This window comes from Gossypium arboreum, chromosome 6, assembly GCF_025698485.1.
Source record: "Gossypium arboreum isolate Shixiya-1 chromosome 6, ASM2569848v2, whole genome shotgun sequence".
Taxonomy (NCBI): domain Eukaryota; kingdom Viridiplantae; phylum Streptophyta; class Magnoliopsida; order Malvales; family Malvaceae; genus Gossypium; species Gossypium arboreum.
In genome coordinates, this window is record NC_069075.1 from 8794709 (window position 1) to 8820327 (window position 25619).

The following is a 25619-nucleotide window of genomic DNA, read 5'->3' on the forward strand; positions in this document are numbered from 1 at the left end:
CCGGCCCGTTTTTTAAACGGGCCTCGTTTTTTTGCCCAAGCCCATTTTTCGGGCCTATATTTTTACCCAAACCTCCCATTTTTTAGGCGGGCCTTGGGCCAGCCAGCCCTTGACCCATGATCACTCTAGTTATATTTACAAAAGATTAACCTAAGCCTATTTTAGGCTGCCCATATAATTTTATTAATTTTAAAAATATTTATATTATATTATTTTAATATTTAATAAAATTTTATAATTTTTATTTATTGAAAGTTTTATATAACCATTTTAATATTATTTTAAATATTATAATAGTATTATATATTTAGTACATGTTTATTTTTTAATGTGTTCTAAATTATATAATATATAAAAATAACATAATATAAAATATTATAAACTTAAAAACAGCCGAGTCTAATCAGACTTCGGACATTAAATGTTCAAACTCGAGCTCAATACATATTTTAAACAGACTTAATTTTTGCTTAAGTCTATTTTTTGAACTTAATAATTTTATCTAAATTGTCTAAATTTCAAGCCGATCTTTAAATCTGAATGAGTAATTTGACTCATAAATAAGTTTAGTTATAGAGAAGCTATGAGTTTAGATGTTATATTAAAAAGAATAAGAACATATAATAAAATTTATGTTAAAAAATACACTGATTAATAAAACGAATAAAACGCGTCTTTTACACTTTTAAAAAAAAACACGTCTTTCACACTGTTGAAAAAAAAAAAGCAAAATAGTATACTTCAGCCAGCGATAAGAATAACAGAATCCGTCCATAAATAAATTATAAATAAAAGGACAAACACAATCTCTATACCTACTATATATATATATATATATATATATATAAATTCATGCTGACACGTGGCACATATCACCACACTCTTTTTAATTTTATAAAAATGGTTTATTTTCAGTTTTAGTCCTTTTAATATGGTAAAATTTGATATTTAATCTTTATATTTTAATTTTTTCTCTATATTTTATAATATTATTAACTAGTTAATATTGTTAACTTTTTAATTAAATTTTTAAGTGATTATATATAATTTGAAATCAGATTTTTAAATCCAAAAAGTAGAGGATTAAAATTTTAAAAATAAAAGTAGGAGGACTGAATTTCAAATGTATAAAATATAAAGACTTAAATTCATGGTTGTTTGAATTTGGATATGATATTGAGTCCTAAATATATTAATATCGAACCAATCAGATCTTTTATTTTGATATGATTTGAAGTATATTTAGAACATTTAGATCAAATTATAAATACATGTACTTATAGACTATTACATGAACAATTCGATCTAACATGTTAAAAAATAAATAGTGTTAATAAAATTTAGGAAGGTTAATTGTTTTTTAACACGTCAAATTTAAGTTGCCCAAACAATAAGTGTACACAAATTTATAAATTTAATTCATGTATCTTAAATATGCTCCATGTTAGATTCGAGCTGGTGTTTAACGCCCAAGCTTATGATTAGATTGACATAAGAACCCGATTGATACGCTATTAATACAATGAGAATTCAATTAAAATATTTTGAAGTTTGAGAATTAATTTAAAATTTTAATCAGGGTTTCTTGTGAAATTAACCTAAAATCTCACATAACCTATCTCGACTTATGAAAAACTAAGAGATAAAGCTTAAAGACGACAAATCGTAAAATCTTATAAACGTGAGTAACCATGGCGATGCCAACTGTCCACTGGGGTCCACGAATTAAGACTGTCTGTGGGACCCAATATGTCTCATCCTACTTTTCTGGAAAAAAAAAAATAAGGAAAGATGATAAGCATAACAACAAGAACAAACCTTGGCAGTTTAGGAACTTAAAATCCAGACAGTGCAGATTCGCAGGTTGTTTTCTGGGAATTCTAGGGGAAACCCAATGTCGAAACAAACATACAGGGTGTGCTTTTGCTTCAGGAGGAGGTTTAGGGTTGCAGTGTCAGAGGCACCAGAGGAGATCAAGCAGGTGTTTGAGCAGTACTCTGAGCATGGGATGATGTCCATTGATGGACTCCACAGGTTCTTAGTTGAATTCCAGAAAGAAAATAAGGCTACCAGAGAAGATGCTCAGAAAATTGTTGATAGTGTTAAGCATTTTCATAGAAAGGGTCTAAATCTTGAAGGCTTTTTTAAGTATCTCTTTGGTGATATCAATCCTCCTCAGGCTTCTCTTGGGGTAATTTCTTTCTTAAAAAACAACTTTTTTTTCTCTTTTTTGTTGTTTAATTGTGGTTGAAATGTTGATTGGTTTGGTTCCACTTTAGATTATTATGTTTTTGTTTGGTTGCTAGGAAAATTTGGGAGAAATTGGAATTATTTAAATACTATGTGATCTTTGAGTTTACTTCCTATTTGGGTTTTCTGCAGTAAACTCAGCTGAACTTAAATTGGGAACTTTTCTTCTTATCCTTCTACTTTTGAGTTAGGGCTGTAAATTGTAATTTAGATGGACCCAAGCTGTAAAAAGCTCGAGTTTGACTTAAATTAGAAGCTTGGATCAAGCTCAATCGAGTTTTACTTTAGAGCTCAAGCTTGATTCGAAATAAAAATCGAGCTGCACGAGCTAGCTAGATTATCTTACTTGAGTTCAAACTCGATTAATCCTATAATTTATACTCTTTTTTCCTTCCATTTTTATATTGTTTTTAGGGTTTAGTTTTCCTTTTTTGTAATTTAATTGGTATTGAATGTTTGTGTTTGGTTGCTGAGAAAATTGGGATAAAAAGGAAGTCTTGGATATATGATATTTGAGTTTATATTTCCTATTTGGGTTTCACCTTTGAGTAGGAAAATTCGGTATCTTTGTATGGGATTTAAATGAAACTAATTACTTTTTTTCAGCTTAGTAATTAGTGTATATTGGCTGAATTGCTTCGTTGCTTTCATACCTTTGAAATGCCCCGATTTCTCGGAAAATGCTTTTATTTCAAGTTAAAATATACCGTTACATGCTTTTGAACTTGTCTCAATGAAGGAAATGAATTTAGGATTGTTGTTCCCATCCGAGTTTTTGTGATACCCCTATTCACTATTCAATTTGTAATTTGGTTCACAATACAAATTCATCGATTTTCTATACTTTTGTGCCATTGTCGTTTATGTCATATTCATTTCTTTGAATTCAGGTCCACCATGATATGAATGCTCCTTTGTCACATTATTTCATACATACCGGTCACAATTCCTATCTTACTGGGAATCAACTCAGTAGTGACTGCAGCGATGTCCCAATCATACATGCACTTAAGAGAGGCGTGAGAGTGATAGAATTGGATATATGGCCAAATTCCACGAAAGATAATGTCGATGTTCTTCATGGAAGGTATATATATTCTTGAACTGCAAATCATTTTGTGAAATGATAATAAATAGTTTACCAAACTCGTAACTTCATTATAACGGTTTGCTCATTCACTTGAGCTGGTATCTCGGGCTTGTTCTATGATGAAAAAACATGACTAATTCGACTAACCATGTGAGCTCCCTCGACTATAACTAATTGTTTCTTATGTTTTAAAATTAGTAATTTTGGTTCAAGAGGAAAATGAATAATCTTCTTCGTGTAGGACTTTGACTACTCCGGTGGAACTCATCAAGTGTTTGAAGTCTATTAAGGATTATGCTTTTGTTGCGTCGGAATACCCAGTTGTTATAACACTAGAAGATCATCTTACCCCAGATCTTCAAGCTAAAGTTGCCGAGGTGAGTCTCTTGGTGCTTATTGATGGGAAATTTAAATGGCTAGTGTTACCATAATTTACGCTTCTGTGGCTAACTTCTAGATGGTGACTCAAACCTTTGGAGACATCCTGTTTTCACCTGGCTCGGAATGCCTGAAGGAATTCCCGTCTCCAGAATCATTGAAAGGACGCATAATCATATCTACTAAACCACCAAAGGAATACCTTGAGGCCAAAGAAGTTAAGGAAAATGAGAACAATTCAGAGAGGGCTAAGGCTAGTGATGAAGAAGCTTGGGGAAAAGAAGTTCCAGACCTTCTCAAAGACGATGACAAGGTCTCTAAGATCCTGAGTGTGATCTTAATACTTCAAATCGAGACTACTAGCTGTACCAGTAAAGTTTACAATTCACTTACCCCATTTAATCTTTTATGACAGAATGACTTGGGTGAAGAAGATGAGGAAGATCCCGATGAAGATGGAGATAAGCCACAGCATGCTTTAGCAGCGGAATATAAACGTTTAATTGCTATTCATGCCGGAAAGCCAAAGGGAGGATTAGAAGAGTGTCTAAAGGTGGATCCCGATAAAGTAAGACGTCTTAGCATGAGTGAGCAACAACTTGAAAAAGCTGCAATTACTCACGGAAAAGAAATTGTCAGGTATTTCGTAAACAATTTGGTAAATTACATACTAATTGTTATTTGTTTTTCGATTATATCTATATATAAATTTCCCTTTTTCTGTTGTTTGTACTGCTATAGGTTTACACAGCGGAATATTCTTAGGGTATATCCGAGGGGTACACGTGTCGACTCTTCCAATTACAACCCATTAATCGGATGGATGCATGGAGCTCAAATGGTTGCATTTAATATGCAGGTCAAATGCTGTTGATTGTCATAGACTTGCTCAAATATTAGAGTGGAATTAGACGAATGCTTACTTAAGTCGATGTATGTTAGTATGCTTCTGTGAATCCTAAGATTTGATTACTTTCTTGTTGGCTTGTAAAAGGGTTATGGAAGATCTTTATGGTTGATGCATGGAATGTTCAAAGCCAACGGGGGATGCGGATACTTGAAAAAACCCGATTTCCTATTGAATACTAAGGCAGTCTTTGATCCAACTGTCAAGTTACCGGTTAAAAAAATTTTGAAGGTTAGTGTCTTTTATGCCCATGAGATCTGAGTTCTTTGGCTTTTTTCTTTTTTTTAAACTCCGAGTGCTAATTTCTCAATCTTGTTTTTGGAAGGTAACTATGTATATGGGCGAAGGGTGGTATTATGATTTTCATCACACTCATTTTGATGCGTATTCTCCTCCGGACTTTTATGCAAGGGTAAGTTAATAAGCCTACATATCCGGCAATACCTCCGGTAGAACCCGATCAGTGTAAAAATAACAATATTCATCTTGAAATTTGATTAATTTGTGCCCAGGTGGGGATTGCTGGAGTTTCGTTCGATTCAGTGATGAAGAAAACAAAGACATTAGAAGACAATTGGGTGCCTTGTTGGAACGAGGAATTCGAATTCCATCTAACTGTCCCAGAACTGGCTCTACTTCGGGTAGAAGTGCATGAATACGACATGTCTGAAAAGGATGACTTTGGAGGCCAAACATGCCTACCAATTTCGGAGCTAAGAAGTGGTATCCGAGCAGTTCCCCTCAACAGCCGCAAGGGCGAGAAATACAGCTCTGTAAAGCTCCTCATGCGCTTCGAATTCATCGATCCATAGGCACCCAAAGTTGAGTTCTGGTCCATACTTCCAAACCAACCTTCAATCTGTTTGACGGGATGTGAGCTTGTGTGCAGTTTTACCTTATACATTACATGTTTGCTGCTTGTTTTTATTACTCGAACTTGGGTGCGATGTTTTTAATTTTTTCCTTCTTTTTCTCGAATTGCTTCTATCATTGCTGTGTGTAAATTAGCCATGTTTGTAAGTATGTCTCGGAATCTTACCGTTTATTGTTTAATTAGCAAATGAAATAATCCCGTATTTGAATGTTTTTCGAATTTATTGCATATAATACTTTTATCTTAATTTTTACTATTTAAAATTAATATAGTTAACAGAATTATCAAACAATTATAACTCACGTGTCACATATATTTTATACTGATGTACATGAACTTATTATAGGGTAATTGTACCTAAATATGTTAATTATATTAGTTTATTATTTTATTATAAATCAAAATATAAAACTAATAAAAACTAAATATGTAAATATATTATCGAATTTATAAATTTATAATTGCAAATAACAGAAAAGGTACTTAACATTTACTCTTTTGATAAATTGGCTTTTTTTTTTTTGTTATGGAGCAATTTTACCATTCACATTTCAATTTCAAGTCAAATTACGTAAGCTAATTAAGTAGTATACGATATGCATATGCATTTTCGAACTCCTAATAACCTATGCATTTTGTTTATCATTTTTGATTAGACGATTCATTAATTCAACTGGCGGAAGATTATAAATGGATAAATTTTTTTGGTTTTTATTAGAGATTAGGAATAGATGGACTTTCTATAGCGCCCATTTTATTGATAAGATTTATCACCACTTTAGCGATTTTGACGACTTAGCCAGTTACTTGAGATTCGCGATTATTTCATTTCCTGATGCTAGCAATGTACAATGGTCAAATGTTTTTGGCTTTTATCTGGTATATTATGGGTAAAATTACCACAAAACCCATTTTATTATATTTTGGATAGCGTTTTAGTGTTTTTTTATTGAAAAAATAGATAAATTAGCCACCGTAAGCAAAACAGTTTCTCCATAAAATCGCACTATTAAATGTTTTTTTTGTTTATATATAATATATAATAACAAATTTAACCATCAACTTTTATACATTTATTCATTTTGAACCCTACTCTTTTAATTTAATGTTTTTTTGAACAATTTCATTATAGATTTTGATCATATCTGTTCTTTTTGATACAATGCCTAAAACTACCCATAGTCCCTCCTATAATTGCTCATGGGCCGAGCCATCCAGCTCGAAAAATGGGAGGGTTTGAATAAAAATATAAGCCCGAAAAATAGACTTTGATAAAAAATAATTCTCGTTTAAAAAATAGGCCGGGCCTTAGGTAAAGCTTTTCTGGCCCAAGTTTGACCTGACCGGAATATGCAAAAAGAACTGTTTTTTTTTACTATTTTGTTGCTATTTTGTTTTTATTTATTTATTACTATTTTGCTATCATTTTACTATTATAGTGCTACTATTTTGTTATTATTTTTAATTTTGTTACATTTTAAAAGAATTTGCTTGTTAAGTTGCATATATTTTAGTGCTATTTAAGTATACATTTTTTTAAAATTTATTTTTAATTTCTTAGAAAATATTTATTTTAATATTTTTAATATTTTTAATATATTATATATTTTTTAAAATTATATAAAAAATTAATACGAATTCGACCGGGCCCGAGTTTTAACATTTTTATCTTGTCCGAGCTTGGATAAAATTTTAGGCCCAGCCCGAGTCGGCTTATGAGTACTTCTAGTCCCTCCCCAACTTGTAAATATAAGGATAATGCGCTTCAGCATATTTAAACCCACATCTTCTTACATTAATAATAATATTCATACCAATCGAGTTAAAACTTTAATTTACCAAAAGGGTAAACATTAAATATTTTTTGTTATTATATTTTTATTATTCAAATTTAATTGTCCAACACATTTGAATATCTCAATTTGTTGCGAAAATAATTCCATTGTCCGAGTTTGTAAATCAGCAAAAAGGAAAATCGAATTAATTAATATCCAATAATATCTGGGCCGTTCATCACAATTGGACGTGATTTTTTGAATATCTCAAAAAAGAGAGCCGTCTAAATCATCACTCTGAAAACCCGGCAAAATCCGATTCCTCTGAGATAAGTTCAAATCCAAGAAATGAACACAACGGCCAACTACCACCCGCCACCGTCATCGCAACCGCCATTCTCGGACTCGGACCTGGACTCGGGCTCCGATTCCGAGAACTTCCAAGTCGGATCCGATCTCTCAAACTCTATTTTCAAAACCTACCTTGAATTTTCCTCATCTTCGTCATCATCATCTTCGATCACAGCCGTTGATCTGTCCAAGATCCAATCATTCTTAACCTCTTCCTCCTCCGGCGCTTTATCATGCCTCATTTGCCTCGAACGGATCCGTCCCTCTGATCCGACGTGGTCTTGCTCGTCCCTCTGCTTCGCTCTCTTCCACCTCCTCTGCATTCAATCATGGGCCCGCCAATCTTCTGACCTTTCAGCAGCACGCGCCGCTGCACGTCTCCCTATCACCGCAGAAACCGCCGCCAAACAAGCCACCTGGAACTGCCCCAAGTGCCGCTCCTCCTACTCCAAATCTGAAATCCCTAGATGTTACCTTTGCTTCTGCGGTAAGCTCCGAGATCCTCCGTCTGACAACCCGTGGATCCTCCCTCACTCTTGCGGCGAAATATGTAACCGCCCGTTGCCAAACAATTGCGGTCACTTTTGCCTCCTTTTGTGCCACCCTGGTCCCTGCCCGTCCTGCCCGAAATCCGTCAAAGCGCGTTGCTTTTGCGGCTCCGTCGAAGATTTCCGCCGTTGCGGTTTCAAAAACTTTTCCTGTAACAAACTTTGTAAGAAGCGTTTAGATTGTAACAAACATAACTGCTCCGAAATCTGTCATCCAGGCACGTGCCCTCCTTGCCGTGCACGTGAGACTTACCGTTGCCGGTGTGGTAAAAAGGAAGAAGAGAAAGATTGTTGTGACCGGGATTATCGCTGCGAAAATGAGTGTAAAAAGTTGCTTAACTGTGGAAAGCATGTTTGTGAAAGAGGATGCCACGGGGGAGATTGCGGGGAGTGTCCATTGCAAGGAAATAGGACATGTCCTTGCGGGAAAAGAATTTATGAAGGGCTGCCCTGTGATGGGGTGGCTCCAGTTTGCGGTGCAACTTGTAATAAGCTGTTGAATTGTGGTTTCCATAGGTGTCCCGAGCGGTGTCACAAAGGATCTTGTGTGGAGACTTGTAGGACTATGGTTAAGAAGGCGTGCCGGTGTGGAGGATTGAAGAAAGAGGTAGCAAATGTTTGATTGATTGCTTTTTGTTACTGTTCGTGGAATTTTCGTGATTCTTTTAACTGAATTTAATGTAGGTTCCTTGCTATCAAGATTTGTCATGTGAAAGGAAGTGTTTGAGAATGAGGGATTGCGGACGCCATGCTTGTAAACGTCGTTGTTGTGATGGAGATTGTCCGCCATGTTCAGAGGTGTTGTGTTTTATTGTCTTGTTTTTTACTTTTGTTGAAATTTTTTTTGCCTGTTAAATGTTATAGAATTATGGATGCTTCAGGTTTGTGATAAGAGGCTTCGCTGCAAGAACCACAAATGCCCTGCTCCTTGCCATAGGTATGCTACATGATTAAGTTTTATTACTTACTTTTCTTTTAAGTGTCTGTAGGGCAATAAAATTGTTATAGTGGGACAATGATAAACAAAGAGAACTGCCTAGCAATTTTGTCATTGCTGTTCTAAATGGAATAATTATCCCTTCTCTAAACTTTTCAAAGTGAAAATCTAGTTGGCTTTGTCATGTTATTATAATCTTGGCAGCTATAGGAGAAAAGAAAGGCTCAGATGCTATACATTCTTTGCTTTGAGTACTTATCCAGCAGGAAAAATGTGCTGACTATGAGTTTTCATTATTGTAGAGGTGCCTGTGCTCCCTGTCCAATTATGGTGACAATTTCATGTGCATGTGGTGAGACACACTTTGAGGTGAGAGTTCATTTATCACAGATTCTATGTTCATTTGCAGATGGTTGTATTACTGCATTCAAGCATTCAGATCTCGTATTATGGCTATATAGTGTCTTAGTTGAGTTGATGATGGGTTTGTGGTAATTTGGCAAATTGCTTCTCAATGTTATTTATATGTTTATCTGCTGCTAATATAAGCCACCTTTCGACATTTTGTGATGGTTTCTTTCTACTAGGTTCCTTGTGGAACTGAAATGGATCACAAGCCTCCTAAATGCCGTAAATTATGTAAGATAGCTCCTTTGTGCAGGCATGCATCAACCAGTAAGGTACTATTAAGATTCTTTACCTCTGTATATTCTTGCTGGAGCTTATTTATGTTGTAGCTTCCTTGTGTCTGTTATATGAAGCTTTTGATAGTAACGTGACCTTGCCCAAGTTTTAATCTTATGCTAGCATTACATGTTATCTGCAATCATCACGATTATTTCATTCATTTCTATGCATGATAACTTTCATGGCTCAGCTACTGCATATGTCTTAGAACTTATGTTATTAGCTAGTATTGTCATATTAATAAATCCATAATTTTTTATCATGTTTAAAAGTCTCTATATTGCACGTGTCTCTCATAAAGTGATTGTCTCTGTTTTCTTTATAACTTAGCATAAACAAAGTATATGGCATATTTTGCTCAAGTTCTCCTAGCCAATAATTCTCATCCCTTTTTTACCAGCCGCACAGATGCCACTATGGAGCTTGCCCCCCATGTCGGGCACCTTGTGAAGAAGAATATCCATGTGGTCATAAGTGCAACTTAAGGTTTGCCAAATAGCTTTTTGATATTCAAGGTGTGACTTCAAACTTTACATATGTCTCTGTTAGCTAATTTAGTTTTATTTCCTTCTGATATTCCAGGTGTCATGGGCCAAGACCTCCTCCCAATCCAGAATTCACATTGAAACCCAAGAAAAAGAAATCAAATCATCAGACAGAGTGCACTCCAGGCACCCCTTGCCCTCCTTGCCCAGAACTTGTTTGGAGACCATGTGTTGGCGAGCACTTTGGAGCAGAGAGGATGGTTGGTTTTACTTCTTTTTAAGTTGTAAAGGAGTAGCTTCTGATTGATCTACTTGATTGCCCAAAGGCCGTGTATTTCATTTTGAACTAATTTTTCTTCCTTGTTTCAGATGGTTTGCTCCAATACAACACGATTTTCTTGTGATAATTTATGTGGAAATCTTCTTCCTTGTGGCAATCATTATTGTACAAAAACTTGCCATCCCCTGGAGACCCAGCCTTCTTCATCAGGACATCAGAAAAGAAGTGAATCTTGTGAAGTGTGTAATCTCCCTTGCCAGAAGGTGGTAAACCCGTTATTGTTCTCATTTATTCTATTTATGATATTTGACTCCTTCTAATCTTTTTTCCCTGCTTTGCTCTCTTGGTCTCTTGAGTGCTTTAAACTTTAAAAACGTATAAGGCTGCTATCAAGAACTCATAGTCACCTCAGTTTATCTAGTTACAAGAAACTGTATTTAATAAGGGGAATCTGATTGCCTTATCTTTTAAACATGTCCCCAGGTGAGGATGCCTAAATGTTCGCACCCCTGCTCCCTACCTTGTCATCCCGGAGAATGCCTTCCTTGCAAAGTGCTCGTGAAACGGTCGTGTCACTGTGGTGCAATGGTCCATGCATTTGAGTGCATCCATTATAACAATTTATCTGAAAAGGATCAAGTGGCTGCTCGCTCATGTGGGGGCCCTTGCCATAGGTAGTTTATAGATATATTCTTGCTCTCTGTCCTGCTGCAGTTGCTTTTTAGGTTGTTGGATTGTTTTTCATTAGCCTGATATAATTGAGATATATGATAAATTCTTTTGAAACTTGTGCTGCAGAAAGCTGCCTAACTGTACGCATTTATGTCCTGAAATATGCCATGTTGATAAATGCCCAGCCCCTGATAAGTGCAGCAAAAAGGTAATAAATTTTAATTAATTGACTATATCACTGATAAGTAAGAAAATTTCTATATTTCAGATATTTCGGTGAATGATTTCCCTTCAACTTACAGCAACATTATATAATTGAGTTCACAATCAAAATTTAAAGTGTTGTTAACTTCCTATTCAATCTCCATCTTCTATGTGCCAGGTTACTGTTCGCTGTAAATGCCAAACCTTGAAGAAGGAATGGATATGCCAAGATGTTCAGGCTGCATATCGTGATACTGGTAATGACCCCAAAGATATACCAAAGAATCAGTTTGGGCTTGGACTTCTGCCTTGCAATTCAGATTGTAAGAGCAAAGTACAGGAGGTTGAGTCAGCTCTACAATTGCGTAAACCTAAGGTTCTGGAGGTAAGATCTTTTAAATTGAGTTAGCATTTTTCAACTCCTCTTTCATCATTCATTTGCTTTGGAGCTTACGTATTTTAGATTACTTTGAAGCTTTCAAGATTTTGGTTTATGACTTTTTGAAAACGGCATGCATTGCATGCGTAGTGATTCAAGCATCTTCGGTAATCACGTGTAACATGATAGGCGGCCTGGTGAAATAGAGCCTGATAGAGTATCAATTTCCTTTCTACAGTTACTAGAAATAGGAGTATTTCTTATACTTTTAGTTGTCACGTTTTATAGTAACAAGGAATCTGCCTGCATTTCCCTTTGTGAAACCCGAATTTCCTCATTCCTTTCATCGAGTAATCCTCCTTTGAGTCAGAATTTGTGGATGTTGCTGAGATAATTGCCATTGTGGAGACATCTTAATCTCAAGAAATTCAGCCTACCATCTTGTTACATTTTATGCTATTATCATGGATTCTAGGAGTCGATGATGCTAGCCTTTTCTAAATTAGCAATCAACCCATAAAAGCAATCTCCAATTTTCAGAGATTTATCATCGGGTTTTCACAAAAAAATGGGCGGGGCTGCTTTGGAATTTGGTTGGAAACTGCTTGGCCTACCAAGAGAGTCTCGTACTTGTTTTGTATTCTATTTGTTAAATAGTTACAATTTCAGTATCCGGTTGCAAACTGGTACAAAAAAATTATTTGCATCGTTCTTTATTGTCATGCATGCTGTAACCTTCCTTGCATGCATGCTTATAATGTTTTACCATTGCATCATTTATTGAAGAAAAAAGAGCCAGAAAACGAAAAGCATGGGCCAAAGCGCAGAAAAAGGCGGGATCGGATTCAAGAGGGCAAGCAAGTTTCAAGATTTCAGGTGTGTTGTTCTATTCACAAGCTCAATAAGCATTTCCTAGTCAGTTTTCCTTGCCTAACAACATTAATTTCCAACAGGAATTTGTTGCCAGCGTGAAGCGGCTGCTTTTATTTATCATCATCGGAGCAGTTCTGATTGCAGTCACATATTACAGTTACAAAGGTCTCTTACAACTCTCAGATTGGATGAATGAAGTTGAACTGCAACGAGCAAGACGAAGACGTTCACGATTCTGATCTCTCTCGGCCTTAGGCGCTACTCTTGGATTGGGTGAATGAAGCTGAACTGCAACTGGCAGAGAGAAGACCACCTCGAATCTGACCCATCTTCAACCTTTTAACATATTACAGTTACAAAGGTCTCAGGAGATTTGGTTTGGCTGGAATTTTTTTTCTTTTTATGATAAGGGGGGTTATCAAATATCAAATTGAAGATTTGATGCCAAGTTCTTCGCTACTCCACTCGAGGTTCATCCAACGAATCTAATCGTTCTCGGGCTTCTTGTTTGAATTTTTGTTACTCTATACTAGTGGTTCAGTCTATGAGTCTGATCCTTTTCGGGCTCTTTTATTATTGGATTTTGTTACATAATCTACGAGCTCGACGTTCACCCAATTCATCTATAAACTTGGGGAGCGAATGAAAGTTCACAGTTTTCCTTCAGTTTCTCATTTGCGCTTTAAACTATTTTAGCACTAATACTCAAAAGTTTTTTTTTTTTTTTTTAATGAAGAATTTTGAATCAGATCTGTAACAAGGCTATGATAATATCTAAAAAAGATATACTTATTGACGGGCTGGTCTAGTCATAACCCACATGCCTAAGCTTGTTTCAAATATTCAAATTATTGTTCAAAAGTAGTTTTACGTCAAGGTTATTTATTTTATGCCCCTTCAATCGATTTTTTTTTAGATTTAAAAAATGAATTGAAAATGTGATAAGTGTAAATTTCATTTATATAATAATTATTTTAATTTATTAAGTAATAATTCAATTCGGACTTCAAACAGTTGGATCGATAACTCAATATTTAATATAATTTAGATTATTTTAATAATAATCTTCTTATTCTAAATATGTTTCATTTTCTCCAAACATAGACCATGACCCAAAACATTGAAATATTAATTGAGTGAAGACTGATGAACTGAATTGTTGGCACCAACTGAAGTCCCATTCTCTTTTCTCACTTTTTCTAATAATCCGGAATTTGGGCAGCATAAAATATAATCTATAAACCACCTTCCCACCTTGACACCTGTCTAGGTTTTCATTTTTCTTTTTCTTCTCATAAGAAAATTGTCAAATCTCGCTTTTGATTTTTCCAGTAAAATTAAGATTTTATTTTTTATAAAGGAAGGTCTTTTACTTTGACACGTGTCTAGGCCTTTCTTTTCATCAAATATCATTTTCTCCTCTACTATACTTAAAATTAAAATTTAATCGTTATACTTAAATTCTACAATAATTTAGTCTCTTTTAATATTATTAAACACTATGATCAAATTTTTACATGGATTTTAAAACATATATTATACTAACAAAAAATTATTTTAGAATTATGAGTTTGAATAAGTTTTTAAAATTTTTATAAATTATATAATACTATTTAAATTTTAATTTTGGTCCTTGTACTATGCTCAAATTTAATATTTAATATTTATATTTCAACTTTTGGCATAATTTGTTATTTCTATTTTTCAATTTCTTTAATTAGCCCAAATAATTTATTTCGATTAAAATGACGATGTAACTTTTGAGAATTGTTAACACTGTTAAAATTATTTATTAAATTCATGTTTATTGCAATTTCTTTTTTTATTACATGGTTGCAGCGTGAGGTTTTTATTTTATTTCAAAATGATAAAAAAATGTTAACGATTGAATCTAAATTTTAACTTTAAAAGTTAGACTAATTTCTTAAAAAATAATATTATTTTGTTTTTAAGTCATTGTTACCATGTCCCAAAACACATTTTTATTGTATTTCATATTTTTGTATAATTTATCATAATTTTTAATTTAATTTAATTTTATTTGTAATTTTTAATTTAATTTAATTTTACTTTCCTAAAAAATAAATGTACGTACTTAAAATATTGAAATAATAATTTTTAAATTTAAATAAAATTATATTAATTTATAATATATATTTAAATCTCCGGATATATAAATCTAGTAATTCTTTTAAAGTAGAAAAAAAATATAACATGTAACATTTTCTTTTTAATTCAGTTATGAATTTTAAAATATTTCGAAGAAATATATTGTAGATGAGAGAAAATCTCAAATTTAGTTTTAAAGATTACTAATAATCAAAATCAAAATCCATATCCAAAATTTATAATTAATAATTAAATTTAAAGTTGAATATTAAAATAAAACTCATTTTTTATTAAATGAAAAAAATCAAAATTTATGTCTTCAAATTAAATTATTGCTCCGAAATTAGGCAAAAGGAAAGAGGTTGTTAAATCACCGGCCAAATAGGCCACCACCACCTTATCTGGCATTGCCCTAACATTTAATTTCATTCAATTTTATAAATTTTTTCTTAGGTTATATTAATTTCGACATTCATAAATAAAAATATGCTTTCGGGCACCGTTTCTATTAATGAATAATTGAAGTGCTAGATCCCCAATTTATTTTTTTTCAATAAAAAGAGGAACTTGAATATTGACCGTACACGTGTAGGGATGATTAAGACAACAACTATGCCTAATTTGCATTGACCAAAAGTCTTAACTAAATCCAAACCTCATCTTTCTTTTCTAATTCAAAGTCAATGAATTTTTTTTTATTATCTATTTTTCTTACTTTTTCACTATACTCATGTTTAAAATATTTATATTTTAATAATCTATTATTTTATGTTCGTTTTTTAATCCATATTTAGGATTCGAAATTATTCCTCCCAAAACAATATTATAATTAAGTTAGTGAAATATAAAATAAAACGACTTTAGAAAGCTTAAGTTTAAGTCCCCGTCTTTGTTTGTTGTTAGGTTGACTGACTTGTCTTTGTCTCTCTTTTTTGCTTCTTGGTGCGAAATCAAAACCCCAAATGGTCAAAATTTTGAACCATTTCCCAATTATAAAAAAACATAAATAAAAAATAAAAAATTGTAAAAGGCCAACAGAAACAAATGATGTAAGCATTTCTTCTTGTTGTCAGTGTTCAAAAAAAGCATCTTGAAAATTCTATCCTTTTTACAACCCAAAAGCTATGCCTGCCCTGCCTAAAACAAAATTTAATTTTTTTTAATAAAAAAAATCACTCTGAAACAATGGAGAAAGCACCACTTGAGATGCTGCCATGGCTGCCATCACAAACAGTCAAAGCTCTTTCCAAATTTGAAACAATATCACCAATTGTAGGCCTATCTTTACCTTCCAAATTCACACAATGCATTGCTGTATAAGCCATAAGTTCTACTGCCTCTGCTTCATTAAGCTCAGGTGGTCCAACCCTAGGGTCTAATACCTTCACTACTTCACCATTCATAATTGCAGGCACTGTATAATCAACTAAGCTCACTGGTGTCCCTCCACTTTCGCTCTCCTTGAATATGGCCCTTTTCCCTGTTAGAAGCTCTAGCATTACGACTCCGAGTCCATATACATCGCTCTTTGTTGTTAATACGTTTAATCCGTAGTATTCGGGATCGATGTAACCGACTGTTCCGGCTGCTTTTGTTGGCTTGTAATCTCGGTCTGATTCCGGTCCCATCATCGAGAGTCCGAAATCTGAAACTCTTGCTGTCCAATTCGCATCGAGTAATATGTTGGAAGACTTTATATCTCTATGTATTATAGGGGGAACTGCATAGTTGTGAAGGTATTCGATCCCTCGAGCCGCGTCGAGTGCGATTTTGATCCTCATTTTCCAGGAATTAAGTAAACTGCTGGATTTCTCGATGTTGTTCTTATCATGTAAGTGGTCGTAAAGTGCTCCATTCTTCATGTATTCGTAAACTAAAAGCCTTTCATCCATTTCTTCACAATATCCAACAAGTCTAACCAAATGCTTGTGGTGAAGCCTTGATAAGAAGGATAATTCGGACTCAAATGCAATCTCTTTCTCTTGATATTTCTTCATTTTTGAGCCGGTTTCGCCTCGTTTGATTGCTACTTCACGACCGTCCGACAGTTTTCCTTTGTAAACAACCCCGTAACTCCCTGCACCAATCTTGTTTTCTAATGAGAAACCATTGGTTGCTGCAACAAGTTCAGCAAAGCTGAATTCCTCGGCTTTATCAGCGTGTTTCGATGATGTTCCGCTTCGTTGACGAATCATTGATGGTCCACTTCGTTGACGCTTCATTGCTCTCGAACTTTGCCGTCTAATCCTCAACGACCTCGAAGGAGGACTGTTGTTCGATCCAGGACCGCCATTCGAGCCTGCTCGAGTGATTGTTGGCTGAACTGAATTATGAACTTTCTTTTTCCCAAAACAAACACCAGTCCATAAACAATAAATAGCACTGCAAATCCCCATAAAACCTCCAATCGATCCAACTATGGCAAATGCCAACAACCCTCTTCTCAACTCTCGAGACGGCCTCGATACTTTCGGTGATGGAGCCACCGGAGACGGTGGTGATGCGGTGGTGATGTTAAAACAGGGCTTACAAATGTTACCAGAACCAGAACAAAGCCTATTCGACTCAGGATATATCCCACACTCACTGCAAAAAGATTGAACACAAGGCCCTGGTAAAACCTCCGCCATTAAAGGTAACTCAAAAGAATAATTTGAATTGAACCCGTTGTTCCCAGGCCACCCGGGACCCCAACAAACTATAGATAAATTCTTAGTTGTTAACCCACAAGTGAAATTTAAGCCTGCAACAATGGATTCGAACTCGATGTCTTCAATGGCGGACTCAGTCATGGAACCCCAACAAACAACCGTGCCATTCAATCTTCTAATCCCACAACTAAACCCTTCACCGAGAGCTAACCATGAAGCAAAGCGTAACCCTTTGTTTAATGGAACATTGAGTTGACCTGCCGAGTTATTTCCTTTACAAACTAAATCGCCAACCGAGTTCACTCCACAGACATGGGAAACCCCAGCTTCGATATTTTCCATTGACATGTTCCCGAACTGCCTTTCGATGTCTGTCGATACTACCGAGTTACTTCCCCAACAAGCAACTCGGTTGTTTTGACTCAGTACAATCCCACAAGAGAACCCAAATCCGGACGTGATTTTACCCATTGTGTAATTGCGATTGGGTAGCTCTCCGACGTCGTTGCGGTTGTTTCCGTCAGGTCTCCAACAGGCGACGGGCTGCGACGTGTTCATCGTCGTTGCGCAAATCCTTTCGTCGCCGATGGAGAGGGATTGAAGGAAAACGGTGTCGTTAACGTAGAGACGTTTAACGGGGTAATTCGGGGCGTCCGTTTCCCAGCAGAGGAGGCTGTAACCGCCGGAACGGAGGGCGCAAAGGTTGGTTTCACCACCGGCGACGGTGAAGTATGAAACGTTGGGGAGAATCGGGACAGGGGCGATTGAGGAAGAGGTGTTTTCGCCGGCGCGGTAGCAGATAATGCGTTCAGTCGGCTGTGCGGCTACGATTCCGCATACGGTGGCGGTTCCGTAGGCGACGGCGAGCGTCAAGCCGGAGCCCAAGGCATGAGTTAACGGCGGGAAGGAGATAACGGCTAGGGAACTGACGGCAAAGAGGAGAGGGAAGAAAAGTTTCGTCATTTAAAAAAGTGGAAGATGACGGCGGAAGAAGTGGCGTTTCCGTCCGTCAGCTTCATTTGGGAAGAGAAAGTGAGAAGAAATTAAATGAACGGAAAAATCAAAGTTTTAGAGAGAGAAACTAATGAAACGGAGAGTTTCAAAATTAAAAGCGTTTTAAGAAGAAAGAGAATGAGGCCGTGTTTGGAACCGTCCTCTTTTAATTCCCACCTTATTTTTTAACTGTCATATAAAATTTTAATGATGTAAAATTTAAATTTACCATATCAACACTTTTTTAAGCTTGAGTGTCATATACAATGTTCTAAGCATGATAAATGATTGAATTAAAATTATAATTTTCGATTCAATCGTTTTGATTAGTTAGAATTTTATAAATTTTATAAAAATTCTTTTTAAGTATTAAATTGGTTAAGCTTGTTTAACTATTGATTTTTGTTTTGATTTTCAATTTTTATTGGTTTCAAGTAACTCCCTATTCAATCGGTTCAACTTCTTTGTTCAAATCAATGTATCTATCGGATTTCAATCTTATCGATCCAGCAGACCGATCCAATTGTGTTCCAAGAATATTGGTTGCGTCATTAAATATTAACAGAACCCAAGTTCAATAATCAAAATAGATTTAGTTGTCAAATTCAAGTATTAAAGTGGATTTAATTATCAAATTTAAGGACCAAAAATTATATTATCCTAATAAATAATATCATTTTGAGGGTTTTTAAAATCTTTTTATATCTTTTATATTACAAGATAAAAAATACAAACGTAATTATGTTTGAACTCAAATAATTAAGGTTGACAATTGAACTTAAAATTTACACCTTCTTGTAATTATAAAAAAATTGTATATGTTAGATTAGATAATTTTAAGAACATCATAATTGTTCAAGTAATGTTTGGTAGTATAAATTGTAATTAAATAATTCTATAAGTTTATATTTTTAAAAATACTAATTATTATAAAAATACAATAATAATTGAGGAAATAAATTACTAAAGACGAAGTTAACAAAAAAAAAACTGTATACACTTTTATCTAACTATTTTAAAATTTCGTATTTGTTGAGTTATTTTCTTTTAATATTAAATATATACTTCTTGTTACCATTTGCTTTATTACTGGCAATGTATAAATAACTTATAATAAATAATATATAATTTAATTAAAATTAATATAAATAATTTATAATAAATTGGTAGGTCAAAGTGTATGAAAAATTATCTCTCACCAATAGAATTTTCATATTATTTAAACGAAATTAGAAAAATAACATGAAAGTATATTTTAAAATTATATGTTCTAAAATTTAAAATATTATTATATAAAATAACTTCTTAAAACTCAAATCTTGTGCAGGTGTATTTGGAAAACCATAAGATAATTGAATTTTAGTGTAATTATTTGTAATTGTCCCAATTCTCATGCTCCCTTAGTAATTGAATAGTGTAATCGCGATGCTCAATTGTACTTAATTCAATAGGATTCACTAATTATATTAATTACTCAAGTATGTCACATAAGTATAATTACAAGTAACTACACTTAAATCCAGTTACTAAATAGTTTTCCAAGCACAATAAGTTCAACATTTCTATTTTGTCATTTCAATTAAAATTTCATTTGTTTTTATATCAATTTTTTTTAGGGTAAAAAATACAAAAGAAACTTTTACATCCAGCTTAGTCAAACCCTCTAAATCATCATTAGTAAAATTCAAAACATAATCAAGTGGTTGCAGGAAACTATAAAATCCTATCCCCCAACCAAGGGCATGTCTAGCTAATGCATATGCAACTTTTTTTCCTTCCTTTTTGACATGTTGTATATTTACTTCCCATTGGTTTTGAATCAAACGCTTGACATCCCGAGCCACTGCAAAATGGGAAAACTCTGACATAGGAGTCAACAACATATGAACAACCTCTAAGCTGTTCAATTCAAGAATCACATTCCTTGCTCCTATATTGCCAAGGTTGCCGTAATCCATTGTATGCTCCCCATAGCTTGACTTCAACAGTAGAACAAATTCCAATCTTTCGGGTAAATTCCATCTTCCATCTTCCATGATCGTCTCTAATAACACCACCAGATGATGCGTGATCAGTCTCCAACATCCTTGCACCATCTATGTTCACTTTATACCATTTCACTTTCGGTAACCTCCAACAACTTTCCCTACTATATTTGATGAATCGTTTATCAATGCCCTTTATTTATTTTTAAACATATGGTATGTGTATCATAATCTAATTTTATTTATTTATTGGATAAAAAACTTAAAAGGAAAAATACTTAAAAGCCCTTGAAATTTAATAAAAAAATATCTATTACGTAACGTTGATGTTTTTCAATGTTATGATTCCAATGAAATGATAACAAAATAACTTCATGTTAAAAAAAAAAAAATTGATGAATCTCTTGAATGCAAATGGAGAAAGGGGAAGGAGGAGAAAAAAGAGAGAAGAGATAAGGATGAAATTGAATGACAATAAGGACTTAATGTGAAAGAAAAAAAAACCATGACATAATATTTTTGAGAGAAACTATATCTTACGTGGTACTTAATAATTTTTATAAGGTAAATGTCTCTTACAATAAATTTAACATTAATCTAAAACTTAATTTATCCTTTTGGTTTAATAGTAGTATTTATTTTGATCAATTTCTATAATCTGTCCAATCACTTTTCTCAATTTGCAGAATTGGTCCTTACACTTTAATTTTAGTAAATATACATATACTTCACAAGTTTGTAAATATCATTCCATTTGTCATCTCTCATTAGCTTGTGTAATTTGAAATTGAAGCATGACAATGAAGAACAAATAAAACATGAAAGCACAACATGTCAAGTCAAAACCACTTTATCAATGCCAACTCATAATAAAATTAAATATTCAAGAACTTATTAAAAGGTTAAAAAATTTAAATTTTCTAAAAATAACTAAAATTGTTTTTTAAAAATAAAATAAAATTAAAACCATCATAAAGCAAACAAAATCTAAAAATTCAAAAAAGTTTTAAATTTCTATTTGTTTCCAAAAAAAAAACGAAATTTTCTTAGAAGAACTTAGATTTTTAAAAATAAAACCATAAGAAAATTACAGTATAAAATTTAAATTTATAAAAATTATTTTTTTGTATATAAATTTATAGAAAAATATTACCAAGGTCATCATTTTTTTTCAAAACAAATAAAATTAATTTCAATATTACAATAATCTGGGTCATTTTGGAAAAGGATATTTAATCAATTTCTTTTTTACTTTTGGAATTAAAACTGTATTCTTGAAAAATTAAAAATTAAAAAAATAATCTAAAAAACTAAATTTAGATAAATTTGTAAATTCATATTTTGAATTTACATAAAAATTTAAGAATATTATAAAAATTATAAAATAAATATATTGGCATAATAAAATGCTTTCTATAGTTTAAAAATTGAAATTATAAAAGCATTTTATAAATATTATATTTTTAGTTTTCAAATATTTTTAGAATATACGAATTTAAAAATAGAAAATTTGTATTATTATAAATTCTTTTTATTGTAATTCTATAAAAAAATCTGTTTTTTTTATGAATTTCTTTTGGATTTCTTTATATATTGAAAAGAAAAATTGTTTTATGACTGAACATCGTTTTCGTGGCTTTGATGTGGTGTTTATACATGTGCAATTTTTTTATTGGTCGTTCAATCATCATATCACTAAATTTGGTGAAAGTATCTTTCAAGTCCTCTATTATAGAGACTAAATTAAATTAATCCCTTAACTATTAAATGAATTAATTTAATTCATATATTATTAAAAAGATAGAATAATATGAATCTACAATAGAATTGTTGAAAAATGACATGAAAATTGTTTCTACACAAATGAATAAATTCATTTTAATTTTTAAAAACATTATAGATATAATTTTTTTCCAAACACAACTTAAAAGAGTTTTCTTTCAATAGTACTTGTCATACATCACAAATTTGTTTTTCTTCACTTAACAATTAAATTTAATTTTCTCGATTGGTATAAGCATTGCTGTTAATGTAGGAGGATGTGAGTTCGAGTATGATAAAGCACATTATCTTCCTATTTATGGCTTGAGGAGGGACTATAGGTAGCTTTAGGCATTGTGTCAAAAAAAAATATGATCGAATTTGTTAAAAAGAAACAATTTAATTTAATTTTGAAAATTAATTCATATAAAATTTATGAAAAGATAGTATTAATTTGAATTTGAATCTTCAACTTTTTTGGAATTGATTTTTCTTTTCTATATACTTTATAGCTTTTTTTATGAAATAATATTTAAGATAATAAAACTCTTCGACATTCAAGTTTAAATTTGAAACTCATTGGATTATTTATTTATTTCATTTTCTTTTTCCTTTTTTCTTGTAAAGCCTGTTAAACAGGTCATGCTACGAAATTGGAAGATAAAATAAGCAAACTCGCTAAGCTGTTTTACTCGCCATATGGAACTACCACGCGTTAGATACTGGTATGCCTTACGCGCCCGCGAGGTGATAAACACACGCTTTGGCAACCTGAATTAATGAAACACTGAAACAGTTACCTAATTTTGACCAAATATTTAACTTCTTTTCGCTAATAATGAATTAAAATATACCTATAATTCAATTTTCATTGAGCTTTTAATAAAAATAAGGAAATTAAAGACTCTTATAAAATAAATTAAATAATAAAAATTATGAAATTTCACGTTCAAGTCTCATTTAGGTTTTTCAAATATATTTATACAATGAATTGGAAATGATAATAAAGTTACTAATTATTAAGGTTAGTGGTTAAATTGGTTTGTTTGCTCGGCTTCTTAATAAATAATTGACTTAATCAATCTACCTCTACTCATAAAACAAATTAATCAATCGATTTAGGTTTAACTAATTTAATCAGAACTGCTTAATTAACTTAACGCATTTGTATTCAACACATCTATATTAATCAAACTCTTCATTTTAGTTATCCGTATTCAAGTTTCTATTTCATAAACAACCCCAACACGCTCTTAAGCTCTTTAACGGTATAAACACCTCTTTACTCTAAAATTTTGTCTATGTCTCTCATTGCCAAAACTTAAATGTGATTGTGAGCCATCACAAGTCATCGTGTGCCAACGACGTTTCAAACTTTTAAATGTGGGAGAATGCCTCTTATTTTGACCAAAGTTTATTTTAGATTTTCTTTTCCTAGTTAAACTCAGTTTTTAGCTTCCCACTTAAACTCTAATTAATCTAGAGTTGTTCTAGTAATATATGCTACAAATTTACATAACCAAAAAAAAAAAATACTTTTTAGATTTAGAGAATTTTGTTCTTTATTTCGAAGGGTTTTTCTTGTGGGGCTTCGGGTTTTTTTTTAATCCTCTCCATCTTTTGTACTCTTATTTATTATAGTGAAATCTCCTTTTACCTGTGGTTTTTTTTATCATTTTTTAAGGAATTTTTTCATGTAAAATTTGTGTATTCAATTCTTATTTTATTCACTTTGTTTATTGTTTAATCGGGTTTATCCCCTACAAACTGGTATTAGAGCTAATTAAATTGCAATCAACTCGTTCAAAGATGGCAACGTTAAGGTTCGATATTGAGAAGGTCGATGGAATTGCAAATTTCAATTTGTGGCAAGTTCGGATGACGGCAATACTGGTTCAAAAATGTCTAAAAAATGTTATTACAGGGAAGAAGCGCAGATATGGATCAGCTAAAATGGGAAGAACTTGATGAAAAGACTCTATCCATTATTCAATTATGCCTCACAAATAATATGTTACAGGAGGTTATAATGGAAAAAACAACATTTGCATTATATATGACGAAATCTCTGGCCAATATGTTAGCATTAAAACAACATCTCTTCATGTTTAGAATGGCTGAAGGTGAGTCCATTAGAACTCATATTAGCGAGTTTGTTTCCTTTCTTAATGACTTAAAGAATCTCGAAGTAGAAATTAGTGACAAGGATCAAACTATGTTATTTTTATGCTCTTTGCCCTCTTCTTATAAAACTATCAGCGAAACTGATTTATGAGAGAAATCATCTCTTATTCGAGGATGTGAAGGGGAATCTTTTGAGCAAGGATAAACTTGACAATGAGTTAGGCCCGAAAAAAAATCATACGGGCAAATAGGTCACGTTAAGGCAGAATGTTGGAAACTTCAAAATAAAATCAAAAGGGATGCTAAAAAAGACAAGAAAGATAAGCAGAAAGCTGAAGTTTTTGATGCTAGTGTAGCTAAAGACAGAAGTGATGATTTATTGTTGGTGTCAACGAGCGAAAGCTTTCATTTTACTTCCGAATTGATCTTAGATTCATGGCGTTTTTATCACATGTGTCCCAATAGAGACTGGTTCTCCATGTACAATTCTATTGTATGTGGAGTTGTATTGATAGGGAATAACTCTCCATGTAAAATATTCAGAACCAAAACATTACAAATTAGGATGCACGATAGAATTCTTTGGACACTGTCAAATGTCAGGTATGTTTCTGATTTAAAGAAAATTTTTATCTCAATGGGAATTTTGGATTCTAATGATTGAAGAATAGTCATTGAGTCAAATGGCTTAAAAGTTTCTTGTGGAGCTCTTGTTGTGATGATAGGACAGAAAAAGGGCAACCTATACGTTTTGCAAGGGTTAACGATTATTGGTGCAACTATGAGTAACGAAGAAAAACCGAAATTGCCACCATGTTGTGACAAGAATCAACCTAACGTCGCGACAACATAACATGACTCTTTCTCTACCGATTCCGATTCAACCAAATTTTAGCACATGCAAATGGGTCATATGAGTGAGAATTGTATGACATTCTTGTACAATAGAGGTCTTCTCAAAGATGCTGGAGTTGGTAAGTTCGGTTTCTACGAGCATTACATTTTCGAGAAACAATCCTGAGCTAGTTTCAATTCAGCAGTACACAGAACAAAAGAAACTTTAGATTATATTCATTTTGATTTATGGGGTCCATCTTCTGACATCTCGAAATGAATATAATCTTCAAACAGTTTTGTCAGAAGATGGACCTTATAAATCCATAAATCGGAATGAATATAATCTAGAGTCTCTTTTGAGCGTTTAAAGATGGACCCCATAAATTGGAATGAATATAATCTTCAAACAGATTTATGGGGTCCTTCTTCTGACAAAACTTTGAATATAATCTTCAAACTGATTTATGCA

At 32.9% G+C, this 25619-nt stretch overlaps 3 protein-coding genes across 3 annotated transcripts; 2 read left to right on the forward strand and 1 right to left on the reverse strand.

Moving 5' to 3' along the window:
* The first annotated feature begins 1706 nt into the window (after positions 1-1706).
* Positions 1707-5718, forward strand: LOC108486672 (phosphoinositide phospholipase C 2-like). The gene is made up of 9 exons (XM_017790842.2): positions 1707-2191; positions 3141-3337; positions 3582-3717; positions 3798-4031; positions 4134-4357; positions 4460-4577; positions 4713-4856; positions 4951-5037; positions 5138-5718. The coding sequence occupies exons 1-9, from the start codon at positions 1895-1897 to the stop codon at positions 5435-5437; spliced, it is 1737 nt and encodes a 578-aa protein (XP_017646331.1). The 5' UTR covers positions 1707-1894; the 3' UTR covers positions 5438-5718.
* A 1727-nt stretch (positions 5719-7445) lies between these two features.
* Positions 7446-13356, forward strand: LOC108484048 (NF-X1-type zinc finger protein NFXL2). The gene is made up of 13 exons (XM_017787667.2): positions 7446-8780; positions 8858-8971; positions 9055-9110; positions 9413-9479; positions 9698-9790; positions 10198-10283; positions 10380-10542; positions 10652-10825; positions 11046-11236; positions 11361-11442; positions 11617-11823; positions 12604-12693; positions 12771-13356. The coding sequence occupies exons 1-13, from the start codon at positions 7623-7625 to the stop codon at positions 12927-12929; spliced, it is 2640 nt and encodes an 879-aa protein (XP_017643156.1). The 5' UTR covers positions 7446-7622; the 3' UTR covers positions 12930-13356.
* Positions 13357-15820: 2464 nt separating this feature from the next.
* On the reverse strand, positions 15821-18751 carry LOC108484726 (putative serine/threonine-protein kinase-like protein CCR3). Its single transcript, XM_017788629.2, has one exon. It carries the CDS (start codon positions 18411-18413, stop codon positions 15972-15974), a length of 2442 nt encoding a protein of 813 aa, XP_017644118.1. The 5' UTR covers positions 18414-18751; the 3' UTR covers positions 15821-15971.
* Positions 18752-25619: the final 6868 nt, after the last annotated feature.

Excerpts from the sequence above, each read along its gene's own strand:
- LOC108486672 (XM_017790842.2), top strand. The coding sequence starts at position 1,895 with ATGTCGAAACAAACATACAGGGTGTGCTTTTGCTTCAGGAGGAGGTTT. Across the intron at positions 4,032-4,133 it reads TTCTCAAAGACGATGACAAG|AATGACTTGGGTGAAGAAGA; the intron begins GTCTCTAAGATC and ends CTTTTATGACAG. Across the intron at positions 4,857-4,950 it reads CGGTTAAAAAAATTTTGAAG|GTAACTATGTATATGGGCGA; the intron begins GTTAGTGTCTTT and ends TGTTTTTGGAAG.
- LOC108484048 (XM_017787667.2), top strand. The coding sequence starts at position 7,623 with ATGAACACAACGGCCAACTACCACCCGCCACCGTCATCGCAACCGCCA. Across the intron at positions 8,972-9,054 it reads ATTGTCCGCCATGTTCAGAG|GTTTGTGATAAGAGGCTTCG; the intron begins GTGTTGTGTTTT and ends TGGATGCTTCAG. Across the intron at positions 9,480-9,697 it reads GTGGTGAGACACACTTTGAG|GTTCCTTGTGGAACTGAAAT; the intron begins GTGAGAGTTCAT and ends TCTTTCTACTAG.
- LOC108484726 (XM_017788629.2), bottom strand. The coding sequence starts at position 18,413 with ATGACGAAACTTTTCTTCCCTCTCCTCTTTGCCGTCAGTTCCCTAGCC.